The sequence below is a fragment of the Astatotilapia calliptera genome, chromosome 23 (genome assembly GCF_900246225.1).
Source record: "Astatotilapia calliptera chromosome 23, fAstCal1.2, whole genome shotgun sequence".
Taxonomy (NCBI): Eukaryota; Metazoa; Chordata; class Actinopteri; order Cichliformes; family Cichlidae; genus Astatotilapia; species Astatotilapia calliptera.
The window spans coordinates 29,406,205-29,434,016 of NC_039323.1; the positions used below are offsets into that span (position 1 = coordinate 29,406,205).

Consider the following 27,812-nt stretch of genomic DNA (forward strand, 5'->3'; position numbering starts at 1 on the left):
GTAGGTATAATATGTATTTTATTGCACAATGTTCTGCTACATTGCTTTCCATTTTCTGCATCTAAATATACATAAATATAATACATATATACTATAATAATTGACAAAATGAGTTGGAAGATTGTTACTGGTGCCTTTAAAAGCCATAATGCATGAAAAATGCATTATTTAGTTACACAGACACCTGTGGGGGAAATTTGACTATTTATGTGGTCTCTCATTTCTTCTTCTCCCTCCTCTTCAGCCTTCTCACTCTTACTATGTCTGGGTTAAAGACAACAAACAGTATTAAGTCATGGAAAACAAAGATATCGGCTTTCTGTCTGGCCTTCGTGACCGTCAGCCTCTTAAATGGGCTCAGGACTTGTGTGTCTGATTTCTCCATCTGTCTACATTATTATCTGATTGCGGTGATTAACAGTAGTTACTAACATTAAACACAGAAAGCCTCAGCTACATAAACGCAGGAATTTGTACAGTTTTCACAATTTTGAAAACTGGAAACCATGGACATCACTATCTAGTCCGTCTAGATATCTCTGACATGACCAATTCAATTCAATACATTTCACTTCATTTGAATTCAATTCAGTTTATTTAATGGCAAATCACAACATCAGTGGTCTAAAGGCACTTTGTACTATAAGGTAAAGACCCCACAATAATACAAAGAAAAACAACCCTCAACAGTCATATGACCTCTTATGAGGACTGCTTTGGCGACAGTGGGAAGGAAAAACTCCCTTGTAACATGAAGGAACCTCTGGCGGAACCAGACTCAGGGAGGGCGGCCATCAGCAATGAGTTGGGGAAAGACAGGACAAAGACATGCTGTGGAAGACAGCCAGAGATCAATAACTAATGACTAATTGCAGAGTGGTGTATAAACACATAGTGAACGAAAAGAAAAAAGTGAGTGAGGAAGAAACACTTAGTGCATCATGTGAAGCTCCCAGCAGTCTAGACCTACTACAGCACAACTAAGAGACTATTCAGGGTCACCTGATGCAGCTTCATTTTTCTTTTGTCCATCTGTTATCAAAGTTTATGAATGCTTTGACTCTTATGAACTCTTCTCTTCAGAGCTGGGTTGGATGATAACATGCCTACCTCCTTAATGCATTTTTTCTTTGATCATCACTGCCATAGTCTTTACTGGTAACATATATACCCTTAATCAAGGCTTTATTGCCCACTGACCCGCAGTGGAATAGAACCCCCCCCCCCCCCCCGACTTACACACACAACATACCCTTAATGGTCCCATAATCTCGCAGATAGATTTTTGGTTTTGCATTGAGAGTCCTTTTGAATCCAAATTCCAACGCTGGGAGTCTTCTTGAGATGTTTGACTCCTTAATTGGCAAATTGCCACTTTATTAGGAGCAACTATCCAACTACTTGTTAACACAAACCTCTAAGTGGCCAGTCACAACAACTGAAAGCCATGTCGATGGTCAAGATGCCTGCTGAAAGATGAAAGGTGATTTAAAGGACAATGTGGCACTGTTGTTGGTGCCAGGCTGTTGTTGATGTAACGGTTATAGGCAATATTGTCTTGATACACTTTGAGACCCTGATTATTGCTGCTGACCATGTCCGTTCCTTTATGACCACAGTGTACCCATCTTCTGATGGCTGCTTATAAAAGGATAACACATCATGTTGTCATTATCATCTCAAACTGGTTTCGTGAACATGACATTGAGTTCACTGTATCCCTACAGTTAGTAGTTACCAACAGAGCACCTCTGAGGAGTAGTAGAACAGGTGATTTACATCATGGATGTATTGTGTAACTCCATCATGTCAATATGGACCAAAACCTTTGAGGAATGTTTCCAGCTTGTTGAATATGTGCCATGAAGAATTAGGACAAATCCGAAGGCAGAAGTTCAACCCACTACTAGAAGGTTGTTGGCCCTGCGACAGACTGGCGACCTGTCCAGGGTGTACCCCGCCTCTCGCCCTATGACAGCTGGGATAGACTCCAGCGCCCCCCGCAACCCTGAAAAGGATAAGCGGAAGCGAATGGATGTATATAATTATTGTAGATGAGGGTCATATCACTATAAGCCAATATCTTACTAGGCTGTTCTGACCATGACAGTCTGCAATATGATTTATTGCATAGCCATGTTACGTACCACTCTGTAGAAACACACCTTTGAAACACATGAAAATATTTGAAACTTTAATATTAACATGGGCTTAAAGGCATGCAAAAAGGTAAAAATGATACTATAATTCCATTCAGGACATAATGTAATATTTTCTTTACCGTCTGTGTCATATTTTTATCCAGAGCAGTAAAGTATTTCATTTCATAATTATGGAGGAAGCAGTTCTTTCCTCTAATTTAAAGGCAATATGTCTCGCATATATTAGACCAGCAGAATCAACACGATTTGAAATAAGTTTTATTTTTTTTCTTCAAGAACAAAATATAAACCCAGCTCCAATATCCCCTTATATAATTAGCCATTGAAACTCTTCAAATATTTACAAAAGATAGAAAATAAAACAAATAAATATAACCTGCTGCTGCTTGAGAAAAGACTGGTTTGGCCTCCCAGTAACACTTTAAACTGTTTATTCCTGCCGCTTCTGTTTCTCTCTGAAGGAGAAGATTCATCCTAATAAAGAAATCAAAAATGTCTCTGTGGTTTTAAAAAAAAAAAAAAAAAATTACGATTACATGATTAAATAGAAGCCAGAGGGTCAGTTCCTGAACTGTCAGGGAATTACAAACAAACTATGATAAAGAACCAAATCCAACAATAAATTAGTGGGATACTGGCAAATTTTGGTGGGTCTCAGTTATTGCTTGGTTCAGTTTTCCAGATATGATTGAAAATGAAGCAATTTCTTTATATCATACAGTGTTAAAGAACACGAGCAGCTTTTTATGTTGCAAAAAGAGCAAAGAATATTGAATTCACTGCCAAAAGAAAACCAAAACATAAAACTTTTAACTGATTAAGAGATTGGTGAGCACTGACTCCTACTGGTTGCTCATGGTAAGGTCAAGCAGCTTAGACCTAATCAACCACATTTTTTAATAAGAAATACAATTAGTATTTAAACAAGAAATATTCAATAAAAACTTCTCAAAGAGGACTTTGATACCACAATCTTACAACTTTAGAGATTAGACTCTGTCTAAATTAGCATGTTAAATCAGCATGAACTTGCAAAGGATTCTTTCACTGTATATTCCCACCATTACCAGTCAAGGGTGGGACAAATTAACTGAGAAATTTTATGAGAAGAGTGCAAAAAGCAAATAATATTTTATGGCTTACTGTGAAAAATATGTATCCTTATTACAGCAACAGCCTTGTCAGTTTATTTGTTTTTTCACAGCTTTCAACAGCTTTCATTGTCTTTAACCCACAATGCTTAGCGTCCAAACCAGGTATAACAGCTGGAAAACAGCATGGCAATTCCAGAGCAGGCACTTCAGTATCTCTCCTTCTCACAAACTGACTGGGATTCAGTTCAGTAGCTGTTTGCACTGATTGGCTATTAGATCAGGCTGCTCTCGGGCCTTACTCTTTAGAAACACCCCACAGCAGAAATCCGGTAAGCCTTTCAGTTCTTGCTGTGCATCTCCAGATGCACGAGTCTTTGCACAGAGTAACAAGCAAGCCATTCAGAGTGCACTAATCTGCTGAGGTACAATCCATCCTTGGGCTCCATGTAGGTCCACAGGTGTTGTATCCCAAGCCTCAGTTCTTTTCACTTCAATTAAACACGATGCCTTAAAGTTACAAAGAGGAGGAAAGAACAGGAGAGAGAAAATTATGTTAGAATCATAAAATAATGTTATCCTACAACATCCTGGCCTTACAATAACTACATAAAGCACCATGCAGCTCTTTATAAAAAACAAACAAAAAAAACCCCTCACAAACTTAAATCAGCCTTGGGAAAAAAGCCACTTAAATAAATACATACATACATACATATTAGGGCTGCAACAATACTCGTATCGATATTGAACCGTTCGATACAGTGCTTTCGGTTGGCAACTGCCTCAACGCTACCCGAACCTCTCCCACCCTCATTCAGATCTGGCGTTTGGAACCATCTTAGTTTTCATGTGACGCATTACCCTGAAGGTAATGGCGTCATGGACAAAACTAAAACAGTATGTCGGATGTGCCACGCACGTGTTGACGCCGTCCAGCCCCACGCACGGGGGCGATCCGTGGTAACTCGTTAACGGAGATTTGCCGCGTTATGGCATTAATGTCATTTTAACGAGATTAACACTGACAGCACTTGTGGGAACACAACGAATATGACTGCACATTTACGCCGACATCATCCTAGTGCAAAGACAAATGGAAGCAGACAAAAACAACAAGCACGCATGCTACACGCTTTACCCCGAGTCATTTAAACAGCCGTTATGGGGACCTGATATGTTTAATATGCTGCTGAGAGTATACCCCAGAAAAAGCGTATAGTATAGCTTTTATTTTGGAAAGAGCCATTTCTCTGTAATAAACTCTCTTTTCCAAAGATTTTTTAAAATTATTTTGTTGTTTCAGCAACATTAAATTTAAAAACTGTACTACTGAGTTAAAATATATATTTATAATTTTAATAAATGACAAATTAAAAAGGCATGAATATTTTTTTGTATCGAAAAAAATATCGAACCGAACTGTGAATTTTAATAATACTAAACATACAGAGGGCTGTTAAAAAATAAAAATAAAGTTTACCCAGGTCATTTTTCTTTAAGTCAGTTTACTAAAAGTGAGTGATAGTGTCAGCTGAACGCAAGAAAAGTCTTACGGCTCTGTCACTCTAATATATATAAATAAATTCACATATTTGAACTTTGGCATCAATAAAACACAAGAAACATTATTAGAACACACCTCACACCCACAGCACCGCTTTTCAATTATACCATTTAGATAGACAAACTCATTTGTTCTACTCTTTAAACACTTGTCTGTATGTGCAGCAGACTGTTATGACTATGCACAGACTGTTTATAAACTTCTGCACTGAAAAGTATGTTTCTCTTTCACCATTTTTTACTGATTTGGACCACTATGTATTGCATAAAAACTTAAGAGTATGATTTCCATCAGTAGCCAAGACAGCTTACTCACCCTCGTCATCGGAGTCAAATCCAAAGAGGTCTGAGCATTTCTGCAGCTGGCGATGACTCTGCAGTTCCTCGACACTGTTGAACGTGGCAAAACAGTTGGCACATCGTTGTCTCTGCACGGCTGATGTCAAACAGGCCTGCTCTAAATCGTTGCTCATCTGAGACACCAGGACAGACAACGCATCCTTCCTTCGTTTTGGCATGGTGATGTACTTCTCATCCAGGTATGCTGTAGGCGGCAGACGCATGTACGGCTTTTTGCTGTACTCTGCAAGAGTGTTCTTGCACACAGAGGCCTTTGTGTCTTCAGCGTCACCTGACATCTGTCCATTTGTTATCACAGAGTATCCAGGTCCATTATTTGTAGCCTGTGCCGTTTCTGCAGAAGGTTTCTCTCCATCACCCACTGGGCTCCCATCAGTCATCGCTTTGGCCTCAGCAAGCGGTTGCACTTCAGATTTAGACTTTGCAGGCTTCTTAGATGCTGACTGAGCCGCATTGTCTTTGCGATGTTTCTTCACTGTCTTTGCGTCATCTTTCTGAACACGCTTTCGCTTCTTATCTGCTTTACTGGGGTCTAGGGCTTTCTTTCTCTGGGATTTTTCCTTATTTGTTACCTTCGGCTTGCTTCCTTCAGGCGCAGCAGGTAGACAAGTCTTTTCATGTAGGATGTCACAAGTAGCAGCAGGTGTGGAGGAACCTGAGCTGTCTAATGGTGCAACTGAGTCTTCTTGCTTTCCTTTTCCCTCCTCGTCAACAGGAGCAGATTCTGCCGAGTCACCCTTTTGCTGAATGCATTTTGACTTTGCCGTCTTTTTCTCTTTAAACATTTTGCTGCGATCTGCTTTGACAGACTTTTTGTTCCCTCTTTTGTTAATATTTTTGTGCTTCTTATTTACATTGCCTGAGTGTGAAGAAGCAGTTCGAGTAGTCTTCCCTTCTTTTGTTGCTATTGATTTCTTTGACCTTTTCTCCCTTTTTAGTTTCTGCACTTTCTGTGGTGTGGGTTGAACACCTGAGCCGTTAGCTGGCACAGAGTCACAGGAGCCATTGTGTGTCGCATCTGTGTTTTTCACCTTCACCTTTCCCTCATCAGCAGAACTTTCTGCTGCTCTGGCCTCAACGTGTGGGACTTCCGATTTAGACTCAACAGTTTGTATTAAGGCTGGTTCTCTAGTCTGGGAATCCCTCCTGACAGTCTCCGTGTTGACTTCATCATTTACCATCTTGTGCTTCTTTTCCTTGTTCGAGTCTGAGGAAGCAGTCCTTGTTTTTTTGTCTTCTTTTATAACAAGTGATTTCTTTGATTTTTCCTCTGTTTTTAACTTGCGTGCCTTCTCAGTGGTGGGAGGTACGTTTAAGCAGGGAGCTGGGACAGAAAGCTCTGAGTCACTAGTAACCTTTTTAGTCAAGTCTTTGTTTTCCACCTTTACTTTTACTTCATCATCAGCAAAACCTTTTACTGCGGCTCCTTTGGCCTCGACTTGTGGGACAGCAGATTTGGATGTGGCATGGCTTTTTAAGGCAGGTTTTGGGTTTTTCTTCAAAGTCTCATTGTTGTTACTGTTTGCAATCTTCTTTGTCTTCTTGAGATCTGAAGGTGCAGAATGATTTTTAATTTTAACCCATCTTCTTAGTGACCTGTATTTTTTAATTCCAGAGTTGGTGATGCCTGATGGTTTTGAACTGTTAAATGATGAAGACTTTAGTTGGACATAATTCCTTCTGATCTCCTTGCCCACCAATTTCTTCAATTTGCTGGTTGACATGGCTCTACGTTCACCTCCATCTTGGACCTGCTGACTTTTCTCTTTGTTTAGCTTGTTACTCTCCATTGCACTGACAGCTTTCTCTCGAAGCTGGGCAGGGCTCTTCTGAGCCTTGGCCATTGCAGTTTTTTCTTTCACCATTTCACCCTTTTGACCAGCGTTAATCTTTTCATCATCCATTGCATTATTTAACTTGGGTGGTCGACCTCTTTTTTTAGGACCTTTTGTGTTTACTTTGATTTGTTTTTTCTGCTTCGGGTTATGCCTCACTTTGCTGCTGTGTTTTAACAATGATGATGAGATAACTTTGTGAATTTTGGGAGCCATCAGGGCTGTACTTGTTACTTGCCCTTTTCTCAAATTATGCCTTAATCTATTACTTGAATCAGTAGGCTGTGCAGAGGTTTCCTTGTTGGAAAGACTCTTCAATACATTTGAATTCTTGCTCTCGTTTTTCTTTTTCAACTTCTGTTTTATCAAAGATGATCTGCTGATGGAGAGAGGAGCAGCTTTATCTTGTATTCTTACCAACAACTCTTGACTTGCCTGTTCTGGTAACTTTAGTGCAGTCTTCACACTCTCTGTCTTCTTTGCAGCGGTGAGACTATCTGGCAAACTCTGCTGCTGCCTCCCAGCTGATGCATCATCAAGTTTGTCGCCTGTTTGTGCATTTGTGTTTTTGTCTGAATTAGTAGATTTTGAAGCATAGTGTTCTCTTTCATGAAGGTTCAGTGCCCAAAGACAAATAAATAAATGAGAGCATCCAGGGAGGCAGCACACTGCCTGCAGTGGACTGTGCTTCCTGGCATGGCGTCTCATTTCCATTCCGCTTTTGAACCTGGCAGTACAACCCTGATGAAGGCAAGGATGCCTTGGACTCCATCTGTGTCTTTCAACATGATGTTGAAAATGTTCGAAACTCCATAAAACCCTCATGCAAATACTACATTTATTGTTTCCGACATGGAACGCCAGTTCTAAAGGTTTCAGCTCACCGTAGTGATCATCGAGTGCATGGTATAGAAGTGCAACACGGTTCTTTGAAATGTCAGTAAAAAAAGAGCATCCATCTGCGGGACAGCTAATTTTCTCTTGGGGCTCTGTATTTTTTTCTGTAACAACTTTCCAAATTTGTTTTGTAGCTTTCACCTTTAATTTATCTTCTGTGGAACAGGCCAACTTTTTGTTTGCTGCAGAAGAGCCTATATTTGCATCTTGTTCAAGTATCTGCATAGCTTCCACATCCTTTTTCTGTCTGTTAAATTCCTTCTTTTTGTCGATATGCCCATTTACTTTGTGAACAGGACTTTTACTATTAAGGTGCTTAGACGTGTTATGTTTCTCTTGTGAAGATGAACCATCCACAGGCTTGTCATTGGATCTTAATTTTCTGCTTTCAGGTGGTGGGCTTACTGATGTAGGACAGGCAGTTGATTTCCTTGGTCTCCCCTTACTGTGACTCCCAGAAGATGTGTTTGCCATCTTAGCTTTGGGTTTAAGTGTTGAGACATCTTTGGTGTCAGGCACCCCATTTTCTTCAGCTTTAATCCTCTTTAGCTTCTCTATATGATCAGACAGGTGCATCATGGCCTGGAGGTCATCCGTGAATACTTTTCCACAGAACATGCACTCATCTTTACGATAATGGAACATTGCATGTGCCACAACACGAGTTCCCTTGAAATCCTTTTTGCAGAAGGTACAACAGTACTCCAACTTGGATTCCTCCGATTCTTGTGGCGTTTCCATAAGTTCGCTGTTCTCCCATGTATCTAAACTGCCATCCTGAGTTTGCACTGTCCCATCAACTTCCAAGGCCTCCTGTTCTTGTAAAGAGCAGCTGGAGGTAGTCCGTATATTTTGAGGATTTTTAGGTTTACTTCCAACTCTAGAGTCTTTGGAGGCACTATTGGTTGGAGTTCGCTCTTTTTCATTCTCCAGGTCTTGAGTAAGGTGCCCAGGGGGAAGATCAGTCACCATCTCTGTTACTAGTGTTAGCGAAGATATGTCACTTATACTGTCATGGTCTGTACATGAAGCCTCAATTTTGGTTAACTTCCTTAGAGCGGCTTCATTTCTTCCCCAACTTGAGTCACTTTTACAAGGCACATGTCCTCTTGAATCTTTAGGTGAAACCGTTGTGAGATCTATCACAGAAACATCGCTTTTGCCTTCTTCACTCTCGGTCTGGAAAGAGTTAAGTTCTTGTTCTCTATCTTGACACTGTGACTGTGCACGATCAGCATTCCTAGACTTGGAAGCAATCCCTTTATTGGAAACTGGGTGGACTTTGTCAGTAACTTTCTTTTTCCCTGATATTAAAGTCTGAGAAACTTCAGTTTTTGAGACATCTTTTGCTGTTGGAGCTTTGCCTAAAACCGTGGATTTCGAGGCAATAGTAACTTTCATTTCAACAGTGGGCTCTTCACAGGCCTCTTCTGCTGAAGCAATGGTGGAAACTTCGCGGATTTCATCTAAACGTGGAATTTCTGTTGATGCTGAAGACGCTGTGGTATCTCCCATTTCAGAAGCTGACTTCTCAGAGAGCTCTCTTACTGAAGATATCTTTCCTGAGACAGAAGTCTGAATTTCTCCAACTGAGGACCCTCTATGTTTAACTGCTGCTGCTGGAAAGCCAATTGTATCCTTTGTCTCAGTGGCAGGTTCTCCACAAAGCGGATCTTTTGGAGGGCTACCGTGCACAGATGACCGTGTGATTGTGGATACTGAGCTGTGAATATTCAGCCCATTTCCTTTTCCTTTTTGCCGCCTTGCATAACAATGCAACTGCTGGACAAATATGGATGGATCCCGTGCTCTGAGAATCACCTTGTTACGATGCACAGTCTTGACGAGTGGTGATGTTGCAGGAAGCTTCACAGTAGGTTTGTAAAGAAGCACTTGTGGGAACCCTCTCTTTCGGTTGCAAACATCTTCATTAAACACACCCACAAGTTCATTGTCTGGTAGCGAAAGTTCCAGAATTACTTGTGGAGGAGAATCTGGTTTAGAACAATCCAAAGAAAACCCTTTCTGGTATTTAATGTCTTCACTTTCATTTAACTGAAGGTTCACTGAAGATTTGTGTTTGGCATGGTTCCTGATACGACCCGTTTCTGATCTGAGAGATGATCGATGGTGCTTGTCATGTTTTAACCCATGTCTTTTGACCTTCAGGGGAACGTTCTCTTCAAGAGTTCCCGAGTCTTCTAGGAGCCACTTTGGTTTTCTAATTCTCCGTTTTGGGAGATTCTTTTCAGACAACCGTGTAATGCGTCTATGTTGTTCGTAAGCTTGGCCTACACTGTCCCGTATTCTGTCTAGCTGCCAAAATGAGCGCCTCAAAGGTTCAGCAGATCTTTCTTTCAAAGGTCTTGACCCCTGGTTGCCCTTCTTCTTTGCACTGTGATCAACATTTACTGGTGTTTTTCCTGTGCCCATCCTTAGTCTTTTTGATGCAGCATTCGTATCCTCTTTATGATGCCGCTTTTTAGCTTCTGCCTGAAGTACACTTTTACTTCCTTTCTGACATGCCAACACACTTGATCGGAAAGCAGAGTCTTTGGTGCAGTAGTTTGAAATCCATTTGTCCTCCATGATTTCTTCAAGAGCAGCACTAACCACTTTCTCATTCATCAGCTTCAAACAGTTGGTCCTCAAAGCAATGAGGTTCCAAAACTCTGGATCAAAATACAGATCCTTCTTCAAGACCTGAGAAGAGAACAAAAGAATGAAGTCTTTTAGCACCATTTCTACACACATGGATAATTTTCTAATTACTACATCTGACACTGTGATTTAGAACTTTGTAGACTTGTATTTTAACCACTTAGCTATTTGCAAGCCATTCAACTACTGGAAGACAAGGATTTCTTCTTATAGCTAGCTTTTATGACAATAAATAGAAGTAGGAAGAAGAAACAGAATAGTGCAAATTTATCAGATACAGGAATATATTTATTTCCACAAGTGAAATGTCTATACTACTAAGACTTTACTTTTCTTAAAATAAACTTCAGTCTGTTAATATATACACACAAAAAAAAAGATGCCCAACCTGTAGCGTTTCAAAGCGAACATTATTTCCAATAGAGCTGTACTCTGCGTCGTACTCTTGATCAGGATGCATGTAAAGAAGGTAGACCATCTTGTAGGACTCAACAGTGCGCTCCAAGAAGAAGACGAGAAGAGCACACGCCCGGCATACCTCCAGATCATTGTGTAGCAGGCCGGCAATGGTTTTGTAGATTAGTGATTTCGTGAGGGTATCACAGGGAAGACAAGACTTCAGTGCATTAGCACAGAGCTCCACACAAAGCTGGATACCATCGTCTCCAACCTAATGAGATATAAACAAAGGAGTTAAATATTCATCTCCATGAATATATATATAATATTATTATAGTTAACGTGTTATTATATGGTCTAACTTCTTGCAGTATGGATCTGATGAACGGGAAGATCGAGTTGACATTAGTGGCAGACAGCATCAGCTGGCGAGTCTCCTCTAGAAGAACTTGCTTGGATGTGTTCAACCGAGTATGAAGTTTAGTCCACAAGAACACAAGATCACTGCAAAGGGGGGGAGAAAGAAGTAAAATCTGTTCTTGATAATAAGATGTAGGGATGTAAACATTGCATTAAAAATAACTCGCCTGCTGTAATATTTGTAGAACAGCCCTCACTTAGAATAAATTTGAAAAAGTTATTTGTTTATAATACTGTTTACTTACCACAAATAGTACATATCTCCCCTCCAGAGCTGCTGGGACAGAAAGGCTGTGATGAGAGCTAACAGTAACTCATCCGTTTCTTCAAACTCCAAGTTACAGATGATGTGCACTGCATTTTTACCATTAAGATCCGCAACCTAAAAAACATTGGAAAATGACTTCTAGTTCAGGCAAGTCTTAGTAAAGACGTATATAATACAAGCATGTCCACAGAGTAAGTTTACACGGAAGGAAAAAGTATTTTATTACTGCACTCTACCCACCTCTTTATGTAGACAGTCATGCTGTGAAGTTTTGTAAAGCCACGTGAGGTAGACCTGGAGGAAGAACAAGTGTTGTCCTGTGTTGGGATGCCGAGCACAACACTTAGCCAGGGCCATAGCCTCAGCAATACGCTCACAGGATAAAAGGTAGCGCACGCGAAGCTCAAAGAACACCGGCAGCTGAGAGCTGATGTATCCATCCACTGAAGGAAAGCCAAGTCAGAACAGAGTTTTACTTTGTATGAGAACAACCAGTGATAGATAACACAGTTTTATGTTAGATAACCTGCAGACAGCATTAAGAATTTACAATGGCCTCTGGAGGAGCAGAAGCCTAACTTTCCTCCATTCAGCAAATGAAATGGTTGATTTCTGACAGAACATGAGAAATTATTATTAATTAAGAAAAAAAAAAACAAAGTATGGTATTATAAATTTTTCTTTTAATTTTTAAAAGACAGCTGATTAAAATTTAAAGGTAGCTGGTGTGTTACAGTTACTCCAGTATTAGCATTTCTACAAATAATAACTACATCACTGACCGTCATTCTGAGGTAAACTGGACTCGCTGAGGATTGCCTGTACGGTCGGGTTGGCCCAAGGCCCGCCGCCCTGAACCAAACGCTCCACCTGAAGTAAGTGAACATTCTGGTGCTTTGCAAGAGCCAAATAACATTCCTGGAGGAGAATAAAGAAAAAACACAAAAGTGTCTTAATTGCGCTATCGTGCCACAGAGTACATAAAAGATGGGACCACAAAATAACTTTTTAGGTACAGCAGCAAAGGTCTAGCCCAAATGATGGAGTGCCCTGACAACAAAATATGCAGTGAAATGAATGATAATGAACATAATCAGATTTGACAAACATGCATTCACTGTTCTATTGGGAAGATAATAAGCTCTTTATTCTCACCTGGAATGTATCAGTAAAGTGTTTCAGTGGCTCCTGATAGAAGTCGTTCTGGTCAAAGAAAAGCAGCAACTCAAAAACACTCCTGTGGAGAAATCAAAGGAATAAATGCTCATTTCCAAGCTACTTTAAAACTTAAATCTGGATATTCCGAGTAAACTAGCTATCTGTGTGGCTCTAAGGAACTCTGTTATTGAGGGACGTGATGAACTATAAAGGGTTGATGGATATATTTAGTAGGGGTGCAACGATACACAAAATTCACGGTTCGGTTTGGTTCGATACTTTGGTGTCACGGTTCGATATTTTTTCGATACAAAAAAAATGTTCATGCCTTTTTAATTTGTCATTTATTAAAATTATAAATATATATTTTAACTCAAAAGTACAGTTTTTAAATTTAACCCTAACCCTTGTGCGTGTTTTTTATTTTGACAGCGAATGCGCACCTGCGGACCACTTATGTGCAGCCCTGGTTATTTAGCTCGTCATATTGCAGCCACAGAAATTCTTTTGTCCATGAAACCATAAAGCTGCACTTTCTTTCTGCCTTATAGTCTGATTTGTCATAACTTTTCTGTTTTGTGGTAAGCTTTTCTTTGGCTGTCACTTCTTCACCCTGACCTGTCTTATTTGGCTCAGCAGAACTGAAATATAAATCCTGCTGCTTTTACACACACACTCACATAAGCTCAGCGATTCTCTGCGCGATCAACCTCTTACATGTTTAAGCTTGCTGCGGGAGATTTCACTTGTCATGTTTGCGTAGTAAGCTAACAATTAATAAGACGATGTCAGAGGAATTGGTGCGCAAATTATCATCACTCACAGATCAGTGCTGTCGCTCTCTAATCAAATCAAATCAAATCACTTTTATTGTCACATCACATGTGCAGGCACACTGGCACAGCACATGCGAGTGAAATTCTTGTGTGCGAGCCCCACAAGCAACAGAGATGTGCAAACACAACAACACAAACGAGCAAAATACAAGAATGGCACGATTGCAAAGTGAAAGCAAAAAAACAAGCGCAAATTCAAACGCGATTTCAATATGTCACATATTGACAGTGGCTCATTGATGCCAATGACATAATTACCCAGCTACATTTCTGAAAGAATGCAAAAGCATTGACATATATTTTTCCTTCCTACAATAGTCCGACGGGCAGGGAAGAGATAGATTTTGGTAGCCCGACTGAAAGAAAAAATCGCTAGCTCCAGGACGTCGGGCTACCGATATTGCAAGCCCTGTATCTGATTGAGGAATCACTCATCTTTGGAAAAGAGAGTTTATTACAGAGAAATGTCTCTTTCCAAAATAAAAGCTATACTATCTGCTTCTTCTGGGCTATATTCTCAGCAGCATAAGGAGAATCATGTGCTAACAGCTGTCTAAATGACTCGGCTAAAGTTAGTTAGTTGTTTTTGTCTTTGCACTAGGATGATGTTGGCGTAAATGTGCAGTCATATTCGTTGTGTTCCCACTAGTGCTTTCAGGTTAATCTCGTTGAAATGACCTTAACGCCACAACACGGCAAATCTCCGTTAACGAGCTACCGCCGATCGCCCCGTGCATGGGGCTAGACGGCCAACACTTTAACGAGCTAACTGCACTAACACACTAGTTCCCACCCATGTAATTGAGCATTGCATGGCACATCCAACATACTGTTTTACTTTAGTCCATGACTCGCTTACCTTCAGGGTCATACGTCACATGAAAACCAAAATAATTCCAAACGCCAGATCTGAATGAGGGTGGGGGAGGTCCATGTTGCAAGGAGAGCTTAACTTCTGTCTTGCTAGCTTGCCCTGCGCTCTTCCTTCTGACTATGCTGTCTGTGTTGAGCGCTCAGTGGATCTGCGCTCGACAGTGCAGCCTAGGCGGAGTAGTCAAACGCAGATTCACTGAGCGCTCAACACAGACAGCATCGTCAGAAGGAAAGTTGATAAAATAAATTACAAATGTTGTATTGTTCGATACATATGCGTACCGAACCGAAAGCACTGTATCGAACGGTTCAATATCGATACGAATATCGTTGCACCCCTAATATTTAGGTCAGTGACCTGGCAGCATGTTAATGCTTTCTTTGGCTTGCAAATTTGCTTATGAGCAAAAATAAGCAATGAAAACAATTTTTACTTCACTTCCATAAAAGCTGCCACCAAACACCCACAATTAAGATGCTGACATCTACACTGAAATTAAGGAACTACAAAGGATTTTCTGTATTTTAACTTCATATGTGGCTAATTTTTAATTAATGGTTTTTATCAATAGTGTGTAACGTGTCACGTTATGTATGTGCATTTTCAAGAGCCTTTTAAACAAGGCCCGCTTCTGAAATGATGAACAACTCAAAAGGAGGAATTGCGAGTATTATGCAAACATTAAAGCTTTTTCAGCAATTTAAGATGGATGTCTGGCGGTACTTTTTAACTGTCAATTAGATCAGTAATAAGCCTATATTCTTACAATGCTTTGGTACTGCAAGGGTGATAAAAGCTTCCCAACAAGTGTTAGACTAGTTGGGAATAAGTGTGGAAAAAAAAAATGTGTGAAAACGCCAAAAGGGAAATCATCTTTGTGAGAGCTTTTTAGTCGTGTCAACCTACTTCACCAGTTACGGATACCTCAAAAACTACAAACGTGCAGAAAACGCCAAACTGCCGACCCTTTGCTGTTAGCTCTCTCCATGCCACATTTGCTCCCAAGCTAGCAGCTGGTGCACTGCTGCTGATGTGTGATGTAGTAAAACACTGAACAGTTAACTGAAAAGATCAGCCTGTTGTCACCAATTTAGCTTTTGGAACATATCCGGCTGAGTTATCAAATTGGTACATCCCTAGTGTCAATATATTTAATTTTGACTTTGTTGAGCATAGAGATGGCACCAGAGCAGATAAGTTTCAATACCAAATGTTGAAAACTCAGTGGTAACTGTATTTATTAGGGGTGCAACGATATTCGTATCGATATTGAACCGTTCGATACAGTGCTTTCGGTTCGGTACGCATATGTATCGAACAATACAAAATTTGTAATTTATTTTATCAACTTTCCTTCTGACGATGCTGTCTGTGTTGAGCGCTCAGTGAATCTGCGTTCGACTACTCCGCCTAGGGTCGACAGTGCAGCCTAGGCGGAGTAGTCGAACGCAGATTCACTGAGCGCTCAACACAGACAGCATCGTCAGAAGGAAGAGCGCAGGGCAAGCTAGCGAGACAGAAGTTAAGCTCTCCTTGCAACATGGACCTCCCCCACCCTCATTCAGATCTGGCGTTTGGAATTATTTTGGTTTTCATGTGACATATGACCCTGAAGGTAAGCGAGTCATGGACTAAAGTAAAACAGTATGTTGGATGTGCCATGCAATGCTCAATTACATGGGTGGGAACTAGTGTGTTAGCGCAGTTAGCTCGTTAACGTGTTGGCCGTCTAGCCCCATGCACGGGGCGATCGGCGGTAGCTCGTTAACGGAGATTTGCCGTGTTGTGGCGTTAAGGTCATTTCAACGAGATTAACCTGAAAGCACTAGTGGGAACACAACGAATATGACTGCACATTTACGCCGACATCATCCTAGTGCAAAGACAAGTGGAAGCAGAAAAAAAACAAGCAAGCATGCTACTAACTTTAGCCGAGTCATTTAGATAGCTGTTTAATATGCTGCTGAGAATATAGCTCAGAAGAAGCGGATAGTATAGCTTTTATTTTGGAAAGAGACATTTCTCTGTAATAAACTCTCTTTTCCAAAGATGAGTGATTCCTCAATCAGATACAGGGCTCGCAATATCACTAGCCCAACGTCCCGGGGCTAGCGATTTTTTCCCAGTCAGGGTACCAAAATCTATCTCTGCCCTGCCCGGTTGTTCAGTCTGACGTCACTAGCAGTGTCTGGGTCTAAACTCCGCTGCAGGTCCATATATCAAACGATCACTATGGCATTACTGAGAGTGGAAAAACTGTCTAAAGTCTTTCATCTTTAATAAAATGATCAGCGTTCTGCTCTAACAGGTGTAACAATTGAGTTTAACATCCAGGCATCCATGAAAACGGAATTTATGACATTTAACGGAGTTAGAAGTTACCAGGGAGTTAGCTCGCTAGCTTCTATCTAAATACAATATAGCATGTCCTGACTGCGGGGTTTTGGAAACAAATTAAAACGTACAGCTCTGCTATCACTTCCAGCATAAATGAAGACAGCAGTGACGTTTGTAGGGTTACTGAAGTTGGGCTAGCTGGTATATAATGATGTGCTACGTGACCGCTAGCGACACAGCTATGTTAGCATAATATAAACAAGCTAACTTTTTTTCCACTCGATAAAAGTTAACGTGAGTGTTCTCGGTGGTCAGGAACAAATGTAATCGCATGGCTGGATGCTGTAAAAGGACCAAACTTTAGCCAGGAGAACAACTGAGATAATCCATCCACAATACGAGGTTAGTCATTCATATACTGCTGCATGGGCTGGGCTGCAGTTACATCCTAAGGTTTTAAAAACTGAGCTTAAATAAATGATTAGCGGTAATAAAAGCCGAGGGAGGTCAACAGGGATCACTGACTGTTTTAGGAGCTTTTTGAGATTAAATAGAAGAAAATACATAACATTAAACATGTTAACAACACAAAAGCCATATTAAATGCAGACTACTTTAGACCCGGAAGTAGGATTCGTCGCGTCATCACTGAACAACCGGATTGTAGGAAGGAAAAATATATGTCAATGCTTTTGCATTCTTTCGGAAATGTAGCTGGGTAATTATGTCATTGGCATCGGTGAGCCACTGTCAATATGTGACATATTGAAATCGCGTTTGAATTTGCGCTTGTTTTTTTGCTTTCACTTTGCAATCGCGCGAACTGTGTATAGAGAGCGACAGCACTGATCTGTGAGTGATGATAATTTGCGCACCAATTCCTCTGACATCGTCTTATTAATTGTTAGCTTACTATGCAAACATGACAAGTGAAATCTCACGCAGCTTAAACATGTGAGAGGTTGATCGCGCAGAGAATCGCTGAGCTTATGTGAGTGCGTGTATAAAAGCAGCAGGATATATATTTGACTACGATGACCTTCACAGACAGATATATAATTTAGTTCTGCTGAGCCAAATAAGACAGGTCAGGGTGAAGAAGTGACAGCCAAAGAAAAGCTTACCACAAAACGGAGAAGTTATGACAAATCAGACTATAAGGCAAAAAGAAAGTGCAGCTTTATGGTTTCATGGACAAAAGAATTTCTGTGGCTGCAATATGACAAGCTAAATAACCAGGGCTGCACATAAGTGGTCCGCAGGTGCGCATTCGCTGTCAAAATAAAAAACACGCACAAGGGTTAGGGTTAAATTTAAAAACTGTACTTTTGAGTTAAAATATATATTTATAATTTTAATAAATGACAAATTAAAAATGCATGAACATTTTTTTTGTATCGAAAAAATATCGAACTGTGACACCAAAGTATCGAACCGAACCGAACCGTGAATTTTGTGTATCGTTGCACCCCTAGTATTTATGTACCGTAAGTACCACAAACAGTATAGATATCACGTAGGGTTGTCAGATTAGAGTCATTTATTTACAACACTATTTATACCAACAGTGTCATCTTTGCCTCTTCCAAATGACAACTTCACACAGGATTGCTGCAAACTTCAGTGCTGTGCCATTTCACATCATCCCTAATAACACCTAGGAATGCCATATCGTATATTGCTATAGCAATATCATGAATTTATCGTCTCCGTTATGCATAACAACAACACTAGCCCAGGCACGTTTGAGAGCAAGAGCTGCATGTCAATCTCCGATCATAATTCCGTACCTGAAAATTTAGTTTCTTCAACAACCTCCAACAAAGCACAAGTTCGCAAAATATGCAAGAAAACTGTTTCTGTGAAAACAACATATGTATTTTGTAGGGGTGCAACAATACTCTTACTGATATTGAACCATTCGATAAAGTGCTTTGGGTTCTGTACGCATATGTATCAAACAATACAAATTTTTGTTTACTTTATCAACTTTTCTTCTGATGATGCTGTCTGTGTTGAGCGCTCAGTGGATCTGCGTTCGACTACTCCGCCTAGCCTGCACTGTCGAGTGCAGATCCACTGAGCGCAGCGCAAGCTAGCAAGACAGAAGCTAATAGGGCTGGGTATCGTCACTGATTTCTAGAATCAATTCGATCCACGATTCGATTCAATTCGATTTGATTCAATTTCATTCGATTTGAATCTGGGAAATTTTGACAGTCAGAAATATTATAATTCAGATCAATACATTTGCATATTTTTGTATCTATAAAAAGGAAGCTGACACACACAAGACTTTATCAAATGTGTAAGCATCATAGCAGATGCCTTTGTGTCAAAGTAGCTGAAGATAAAACACAGAAAAACATGAAGGTGATTTTCCTGGCCTGGAATTTTATAAAAATATTCTGCAGTACATCAAAAACGAGAGAAAATCATTAATCAACTTATGAACATTACCTCTGATGTTACAGCGGTTTTATGGCTAAGCGTTTTGCATAATTTTAAAAAGTTAAAATTTTTTCAGTATTGAACAGCAGAAATTAGGTTTTCTTTTCGGAAGTATGTAAAAGGAAAAAAAACAGTGGCCGACAGCCTGTAAACACCGGTAGACTTGTGCGTAACAAGCAAGTGAATAATGCAGAAAAAAGATTTTAGACGGGAAACTGTTCTTGAAGTACAGAGAGAGAGAAAGCGCTGCATGAAGTGTGATTTTTATTGTGGTGGAAGCAAAACAGTAAAAGTCAGAGTGAATTCATGACGGTGTTTATGTGAAGCGTAGTTTGGATCTTCTTTTGCTGCTGGTTCAGTCAATAATGTTTGGAGAGAGATAAAAACTAACAGCTTTAGAATAAGCACAAAAAGGGCGTAAACACAAAGCGCGGACCCGCCGACAGATCAGAATCAGCGACCTGTCGGCTCTTTCAGCCCCGATCGTGTCCGTCCCGTCGGGTGAGAAAGGCGACATCTCACTGATTCTGATCTGCGGTCCGCGCTTTGTGTTTACGTCTTTGTGTAGAATCCGTGTTCCTGCTCTCATTCACTGTTTTAGCTGTTTGGTGGTTGTTGACATTTTGTGGGGTTTCACCTGAGGTTCTGGCATTTCGGGCAAAATAAATTCATATTAAAAAAATCGATTCCAGAAGCCAGAATCGATTTTAATCGATAAATCGATTATAAAAACCCACCCCTAGAAGCTAAGCTCGTTGCAACATGGCAACTGCCTCAACGCTACCCGAAATAGAACCTTCCCCACCCTCATTCAGATCTGGCGTTAGGAACTATCTTGGTTTTCATGTGAAGCTTGAAAACCAAGATAAGCCGCGTTATGGACAAAAGTAAAACAGTATGTCGGAAGTGCCACGCAATACTCAAATGGTGGGAACTAGAGTGTTAGTACAGTTTGCTCATTAACGTGTTGACGCAGTCCAGCACCACACATGGGGCGATCCGCGGTAACTTGTTAAGAGAGATTTGCGGCGTTATGGTGTTAATGTCATTTTAATGAGGTAAACGCTGACAGCACTAGAGGGAACACAACGAATATGACGGCACATTTACGCCGACATCATCCTAAATGGCCTGTATTTGTATAGTGCTTTACTAGTCCCTAAGGACCCCAAAGCGCTTTACACATCCAGTCATCCACCCACACATTCACACACTGGTGATGGCAAGCTACATTGTAGCCACAGCCACCCTGGGGCGCACTGACAGAGGCGAGGCTGCCGGACACTGGCGCCACCAGGCCCTCTGACCACCACCAGTAGGCAACGGGTGAAGTGTCTTGCCCAAGGACAAAACGACCGAGACTGTCCAAGCCGGGGCTCGAACCAGCAATCTTCCAATTACAAGGTGACCTCCCAACTCTTGAGCCACGATCGCCCAAAGACAAGTGGAAGCAGACAAAAACAACAACCACGCATGCTACAAACTTTACCCGAGTCATTTAAACAGCCGTTAGGACATGATTCTCCTTATGGGGACCTGATATGTTTAATATGCTGCTGAGAAATATAGCCCAGAAGAAGCGTCTAGTATAGCTTTTATTTTGGAAAGAGCCACTTCTCTGTAATAAACTCTCTTTTCCAAAGATGAGTGATTTCTTGATCAGATAGATTTTTTTTTTTATTATTTTGTTGTTTCAGCAACATTAAATTTAAAAACTGTACTTTTGAGTTAAAATATACATTTGTAATTTTAATAAATGACAAATTAAAAAGGCATGAACTTTTTTTGTATCGAAAAAATATCGAACCGTGACACCAAAGTATCAAACCGAACCGTGAATTTTGTGTATCGTTGCACCCCTAGTATTTTGCCACTTGAAGCAAAAATCAATAGACACACTATCGACTACAATCAGACTACAAAGGAGAAGATACTAGCAGAAGGTATGACCCAATGTAAACAGCTGACTCCAGAGCATCACTTGAGCACATGCTAGTTGCACTACATATGACAGGAAGAGCAAATGGAAAATGGAAGTTACTGATGCCGCTACATGGTGGAAAAGCAGGGCTCTAAGCAGCTGAGTGTAAGTGTTAAGGAGTTATTTTTATGCTTTTACTTAAAAACACTACCCAGGCTACGTTGTAGCTTACATTTGACTTGTGCTACTGAGCTGTAATACTGCTGCTGTCACCAAGTGGCAATAGAGTCACACTTCAAATTAGGCAGTGTGTCAACAATGGCAAGCTCATTGGAAGAGAAGGATGGAAATGGCCCTTCATTTACTTACACTTAAAAATGCCACCGCCTGCAAGCTGAGAGTAGCAATAAAACAATTTTTATATATCAGCTTTTTTTTTTCTATATTTCAAGAAATATAATTATTCTAATAATTTTCTTGAAATACTAGAGCTGTGCGATATGACCAAAACCTCATATCCCGATATAAGATATTTATCCTCCCAACAACGTGGGGGAAAGCCTGTTTTAACGTTTGAGTCTAAGGTTTATTTTGAGCACCTGACGGCTCTTTTTTTGCTTCTCATCCATAAACTCTCTCCATACCTTTTCACATGATTCTTGCATAGGTGGTAGACGAGGTTTGTCGTGTTTGAGTCTGAGGTGCGGACCGGTTTCCTGCATAATTCGCATAGTACAGTTTTCTGCTCTGTGTCACACTTTTCATAACCAAACCATGTCCATGCTACAGTGGTAGCCCCTCATTTAGAAATAAGGTCTTCGATTTGTTTTGATTGGTCCTTTTGTTTCTCATTATTTCAGTTTATTTTGAAAAATCTCAAAAGGACCTTCAGCTTTATTGTGAAAGGTTTATGTGGAAAATAAACAAGCAGACGGTGGAGCTACACGCTGGCTTTACTGTTGTTGTTGCTAACAACAATGCGTAAAAACAGTCGTTTATCCGTCTGTAGTGTGGTTATTTTCAATATAAGAGAAAGAGAGAACTTTAAGAAATTAATAGAGCCACTACAGTGACCATCAAAAAGAGGAAAAAAATATTGCCGTAAACAGCAATATTTACGGCACCACGACACCACGAAGCAAACGATAGCGTAATATGAAACGATAGACGTTTTCATATCGTCACTTAATGTATATCATTATATCAAAGTGCCCTATGAAATACCACGATAACATTTGAGGCTCTGTTTCACACCCTTACTAGACAGGCAGGCACACAGCCCCTTCCCCTCACTAGCAGCTGAACACTTGGAACAGCAAACTGATACCCTGGTCTTAATAGGAACTTTGTGAGGTCAGTAAGGCTCCTATTTCAACAATACTGAAGTATTAAACAGTTATCCTAAATGTTAATTTGGCCTGTACACACATTAACCTTTGATTTTTAACTATTAGCAATTACCCATATTATTTGTCTGCCAAGCTATCATTAAGGAACTGGCTTATGGCTAATAATAAAACAGTAATATTAATGCTATCAGCACTTCCCATCTTTAACATTAACAGTGGTTGTTTAACGAGATAACAATTATTTATGTCTAAAAATGTTTCTCTTAAACTAGAAACTGAGAAAAGTCTATAGCAGCCAGACAGAAATGGCAGCGGTCCACCATCAATATTTGATCACTAGGAGAATAGGAAATGAGCAGGGCTCCAGCTACATGTGCACAAACCAGTGCTCTTCTAATCATTATTTAAAAACAACTATGCCTCTTAATTTTGTCTCTTTTCCTTCATTTGAAGATGGCACTGAGTTAATTTATAAGCTATTTAAGCAGGAGAAGAAAATATAATCAGAAGGACTGACTACTCCAAAACTAAAAAGAATTAATTAAAAACCCAGAGGAAACAATCAAAAGATGAGGCTAATATTTATTGTGTATTTTAGAGCCATTTCAAACCTTTGAGTATGAAAGGAAGTGATTAGATTATATTTTTAATGACTCATGATCATGTGTGACAATTCGCACTGTGTGAAACACTGCCCACACACAAAGTGAAATTAGTCTGTCAAGTGCAGCAAACACTGCACCAGCAGACCACACGCCTGTGCAAAATGTGGTCACACACTGCTCAGGTCAAGTGCTTATTATGTCAGTTTAAGCCAATACAGCTGAGATCCAATGACAAATTTCTAGATACAAGTCATGCAGAGCTGCATTAGCACAAGCTGCTGTTAGCTTTCTTACTTTCCATCTTGGTTGTACTGATAAGACCAAAATCACGTCGTTCTTATCCCCATAACAGTGTATATCACAACATAGTGTATTTTCCGTAAATCAAGTCACTGGTTTATTTAATCACCAAATTGAAAGTACTATTTCTTTATTTTTTTACATTCAAATTAAATAATCAAAAATGTAATAAATTACAAGGTGCTATCCCTTAGTGACACAAACTAAATGACCCCACGCAGTCACGCAAAAGCCTCCTGAGGCCCCCCGGCTATCATTACTGGTCTTGTATGATCGTCAGGAAACTAGCCTGTCTACGAACATCGACTGAAGAGTGTGCAGTCTTAAATGACGCGCTCCATTAAGCTCATACAAGGATGTGCTGTTCGGTTCATCCACATATCTGTTGGCGCAACGTGGTATGCTACGTTGCAAATTTCCTCCAATACTTTGGTCTGACGCGTAATATAAACGAGGCAACTCTACTTGTGAGAAGTGTTTTCAGCTGGGCGTAGTGTCCCTGGAGTCGAGTACTCTGACCAATGTGTGAAAACATATATTTGGCCGCTAGTATATTTATGAGTCTTTATTATATGGCGTACTGCAGAGAAAAGCCTGTTCTAGAGTTTGCGTATGAGGTTTATTTTGAGCACCTGGCAGATCTTTTTTTCTTCTCATTTGTAAATTCTCCGTACTTTTTTACATGATTGTTGCATAGGTGGTAGAAGGGGATTGTTTCTGTGGTAGGGACGGGTTTTCTGCTCCGTGTCAGACTTTTCATAACCGCACCATGCCCATGCTACAGAGGCAGCTGTGTCGTTAATAAACAATTCAACTTTGTGTCCAACTATGTGTGTCTGGCTTTGTCTACATTACAAGCAAAACTATCCAGAAAAGAGGGATGTTTGGGAAACAAAGGTGCTGCTTTCCTCTGACTTATATAGTGTAAGTACGAGCTACAACAGCACTTATAAATAATCCAGACTACTTATAAGATAAGAAAACTTCAGCCTGAAAACAACCAAAAATCACAGCAAATCTGTGAGAGGTATTTAGATCAGCAAAGACTGAAAGCAACCTTTTTAGGTAGGACTGGGTACTTACAAAGCCAGGCTACTGAGTGTGCGGAGCACGTGATCACAGTTTGACGTGAAGAAGGATGAGGCTTGCGCAAAATAGCAGAGAGCAATCTCAAGGATCCTGAGCTGAGGCAGGAGCACCTGCCAGCGAGAGGCGTACTCCTCCACCAGCTGCAAAGACAAAAACAACATCTAAACAAAAGTACAATACAAAGTGCAATTGCACAGCATCTCTGTGGATATGGCATTTTTAAAGGTTTTGAGTGCAAACGCAAGTACACTGCTGATGCTTCTAATCACACTCGATTACAAAAATCTGTTTATATCATGTTATACTTTAGATCTGTGTGTTTTGGACAGCTACCTAGATTATTTTTACTTGAACATGTACTACAGGCCCATCACGAAACAATATCTGTTTACAGTTGACCTATGACATCCTAATCCTTATGTTGCCCTCTAATGGTGGAAATCCAGCTCATCTCCAGTGGAACGCAGTGAAGTGTTAACCCTCAGCCAGTGTTTAGTTTGGCCACAGGTGTCAAACTCCAGACCTCGAGGGCCAGTGTCCTGCAGGTTTTAGATGTTTCCTTCATCCAACACAGCTGATATAAATGGCTAAATTGCCTCCTCAATATGTCTTGAAGTTCTCCAGAGGCCTGGTAATGAACTGATCACTTGATTCAGGTGTGTTGACCTAGGGTGATATCTACAACCTGCAGGACACCGGCCCTCGAGGCCTGGAGTTTGACGCCCCTGGTTTAGGCCCTCATCCAACTGCAACAATTAGTTCCCTACTAAGCTAAATGTAACCATGTTAGCAAAGCATGACAGCCCGAGTCTGGCACCTTCTTTATGAACAACAAACTCAATACCATGTGTGATATCATTTTAAAATATGTGGTGCAATAATTACTTCTCATTTTGTTATACTCCCAAGCTCTAGCACCCCAACTTCAGCTCCAAAGAAATCAAGTCAAATTACATATGCCTATGCGTCACGCGTTTAATGCTTACTTTTAAAGTTTGGATGGCTTACAGCTGGGATTTGTCAACAGGAAGTAGTACGCCTGGCTATTTCTAGTGTCAGTAATTGGGCAAACATGATTTTATCTCTCTGTTGTTAACAGTGCAGGGTTATTAGTTACTGCCATTCCAATGCGCTTTTGCATAAGATGCAACCACTGTGAGACCATTTAGTGATGGCAGGAATTATTTTCCCACTGCTGTGAAAGGTGGGCTGTAAAACAAACGCCCGACAGCACAGGATAACAAATATTAACCCAATTTCAGCGTAATCGCTGCCAAAACGTAGTGTAATCGTGCAAAATCCTGACCAGCGGGTAGTTAGTAAACATTCAGCGTACAACCATGCTAACTTGCAAGAAAATTCTGGGCTAGCTGGCTCATACGATTAGCAAAGTCAGCCTGAAATCATGCACTGTCACTAAATCACTGCTTAAGTGGCTCGCATGTTTTGCTAAAATCGTGTGTATGCGGGCTCGGATTACTTGACACGCTGTTTGTCACGCAAATATGCTTGTTTATAAAGCGACTACTGCTAGTTAGCTAAATGATAACGGGCTTAGCCGCTAATGCTAGCCGTGTGTAACTAGTAGTTCTGGGGGAGGGGAGTCGGCTAACATATATGCTTATCTTTGACAACAAGCACGCCGCTAACTTCAGCTACGGCTCCATACCTTGCAAAAGTCAAAGCAGAACGCTTCGCTGTCGCCTCGGAGTTCATCGCTTGAGTAGCGGCTAAACAAAGTCTGCAATTGTTTTTCTAGACCCTCTAACTCGTACACACTGCTCTCCTCCGCCATACTGCCTGTCTAGCCTCGCTCGTAGCAGCCAGCACACAACACATACATCGCCACAGTCAACGACTTGCATTGACAGCGCTGATTGGATACCGGGAGCGTGAAGTGACGCGCTCATTTACTAGACCAGCACGCGCCGATGGGAGGGCGGGATGCCTATGACAACTTATAGATGCCCAGTTACGCTATCTTCCCGGTAATTACGGTGCTACCAGAACACCATTACATGCGCCACAAACCACATGGCGAACACAAACATGACTTAACATTTGCGTTCACGTCCCATTTATAAGCTTGGAAAAAATTATTGTGCATTTGAACTGGTCTAACTTAAGTTTTGCTCATATACAATTTTTTACACGTCATAAGATAAGATAGCATTTATTAGTCCCATTACTACTATACAACAATAGAAAAAATGTAAAATATACAAAGTAAAATAATTATAATTTCAATATACAATGATACAATTTGACATTTTTTAAAGATTAGTCAGAGGCGTGTGTAGAAGGGGGGCGTGAGGTGGCACAACCCCCCCCCCCCCACCCGAAATATGATTATTTCAGTATTTCTACACACTCCAGATTTTTCAGATGCAATTACTGTACTTTAAATTCCATACTATTTATTTTGAAGCTTTGGTTTTGCACATCAGTTGCATTATTATCACCCTGCTGAGCATTATGTAAATATTTAAAGTCAACAATGGCTGCAACATTAAATAGATATATACACACGTCAATTAATTAATAATTAGAATCTAGTAATGCAATGCATATGATTGTGAATATTGTCATTGGTTGGTTTTGACAGTGTATGTAAAGACCACCTAACACTACTGAAAAAAATCACACTTATGGCCACTTCAATAGGTACACTTGTTTAACTGCTTGATAATCCAAATATCTATTCGGCCAATCAAATGGCAGCAACTCAACATGTTTCTGCATGAGTAAACGTGCCTTGTTGATATCAACAATTATAGGAGAACAGCCAGACAGCTTCCAGCTGATACGAAAGCAACAGTAACTCAAATAACCACTTGTTATATGCAGAAGACCATCTCTGAAGCAGCAGAAGACCACACTGAGGCTACATGTCACACAGGCTCTCTAGATCTGGACAATGGAAGATTGTAAAAACATTGACTGTTCTTGGCAGTCTCAAATTTGTGAAATTCAGATGAAAGTATCAGAATTTGGTGTAAATAACAAAAACAGATCCATCCTACTTTGTGTGAATGGTTCAACCTGCTGTTAAGTGGTATAATGTCAGGGTGTGATGCTTTTAGTGCACTTTTGGTTCCTTGGTACCAACAGACCACTGTTCAAACATCGTCACAAAGCTGAAGTCATCTAAAACTACTTTCTTGAATATGAAAATGAGTTCATTGTACTCAAACTGCCTCCACAGTGATCCAGATCTCCATCCAATAGAGCAA

General features: G+C 40.4%; 1 protein-coding gene across 2 annotated transcripts; it reads right to left on the reverse strand.

Moving 5' to 3' along the window:
* Positions 1 to 2,665: 2,665 nt before the first annotated feature.
* LOC113016160 (uncharacterized) lies at positions 2,666 to 26,496 on the reverse strand. 2 transcript variants are annotated; one of them, XM_026158766.1, is made up of 10 exons: positions 26,249 to 26,496; positions 24,574 to 24,719; positions 12,815 to 12,896; positions 12,442 to 12,577; positions 11,900 to 12,102; positions 11,637 to 11,665; positions 11,334 to 11,475; positions 10,961 to 11,242; positions 5,136 to 10,614; positions 2,666 to 3,763 (listed from the first exon to the last, which is right to left on the reverse strand). In XM_026158766.1, the coding sequence occupies exons 1-10, from the start codon at positions 26,372 to 26,374 to the stop codon at positions 3,747 to 3,749; spliced, it is 6,642 nt and encodes a 2,213-aa protein (XP_026014551.1). In that variant the 5' UTR covers positions 26,375 to 26,496; the 3' UTR covers positions 2,666 to 3,746. The 2 variants fall into 2 exon arrangements, with proteins under 2 accessions (XP_026014551.1, XP_026014550.1); XM_026158765.1 differs by having other exon boundaries at positions 11,637 to 11,773.
* Positions 26,497 to 27,812: the final 1,316 nt, after the last annotated feature.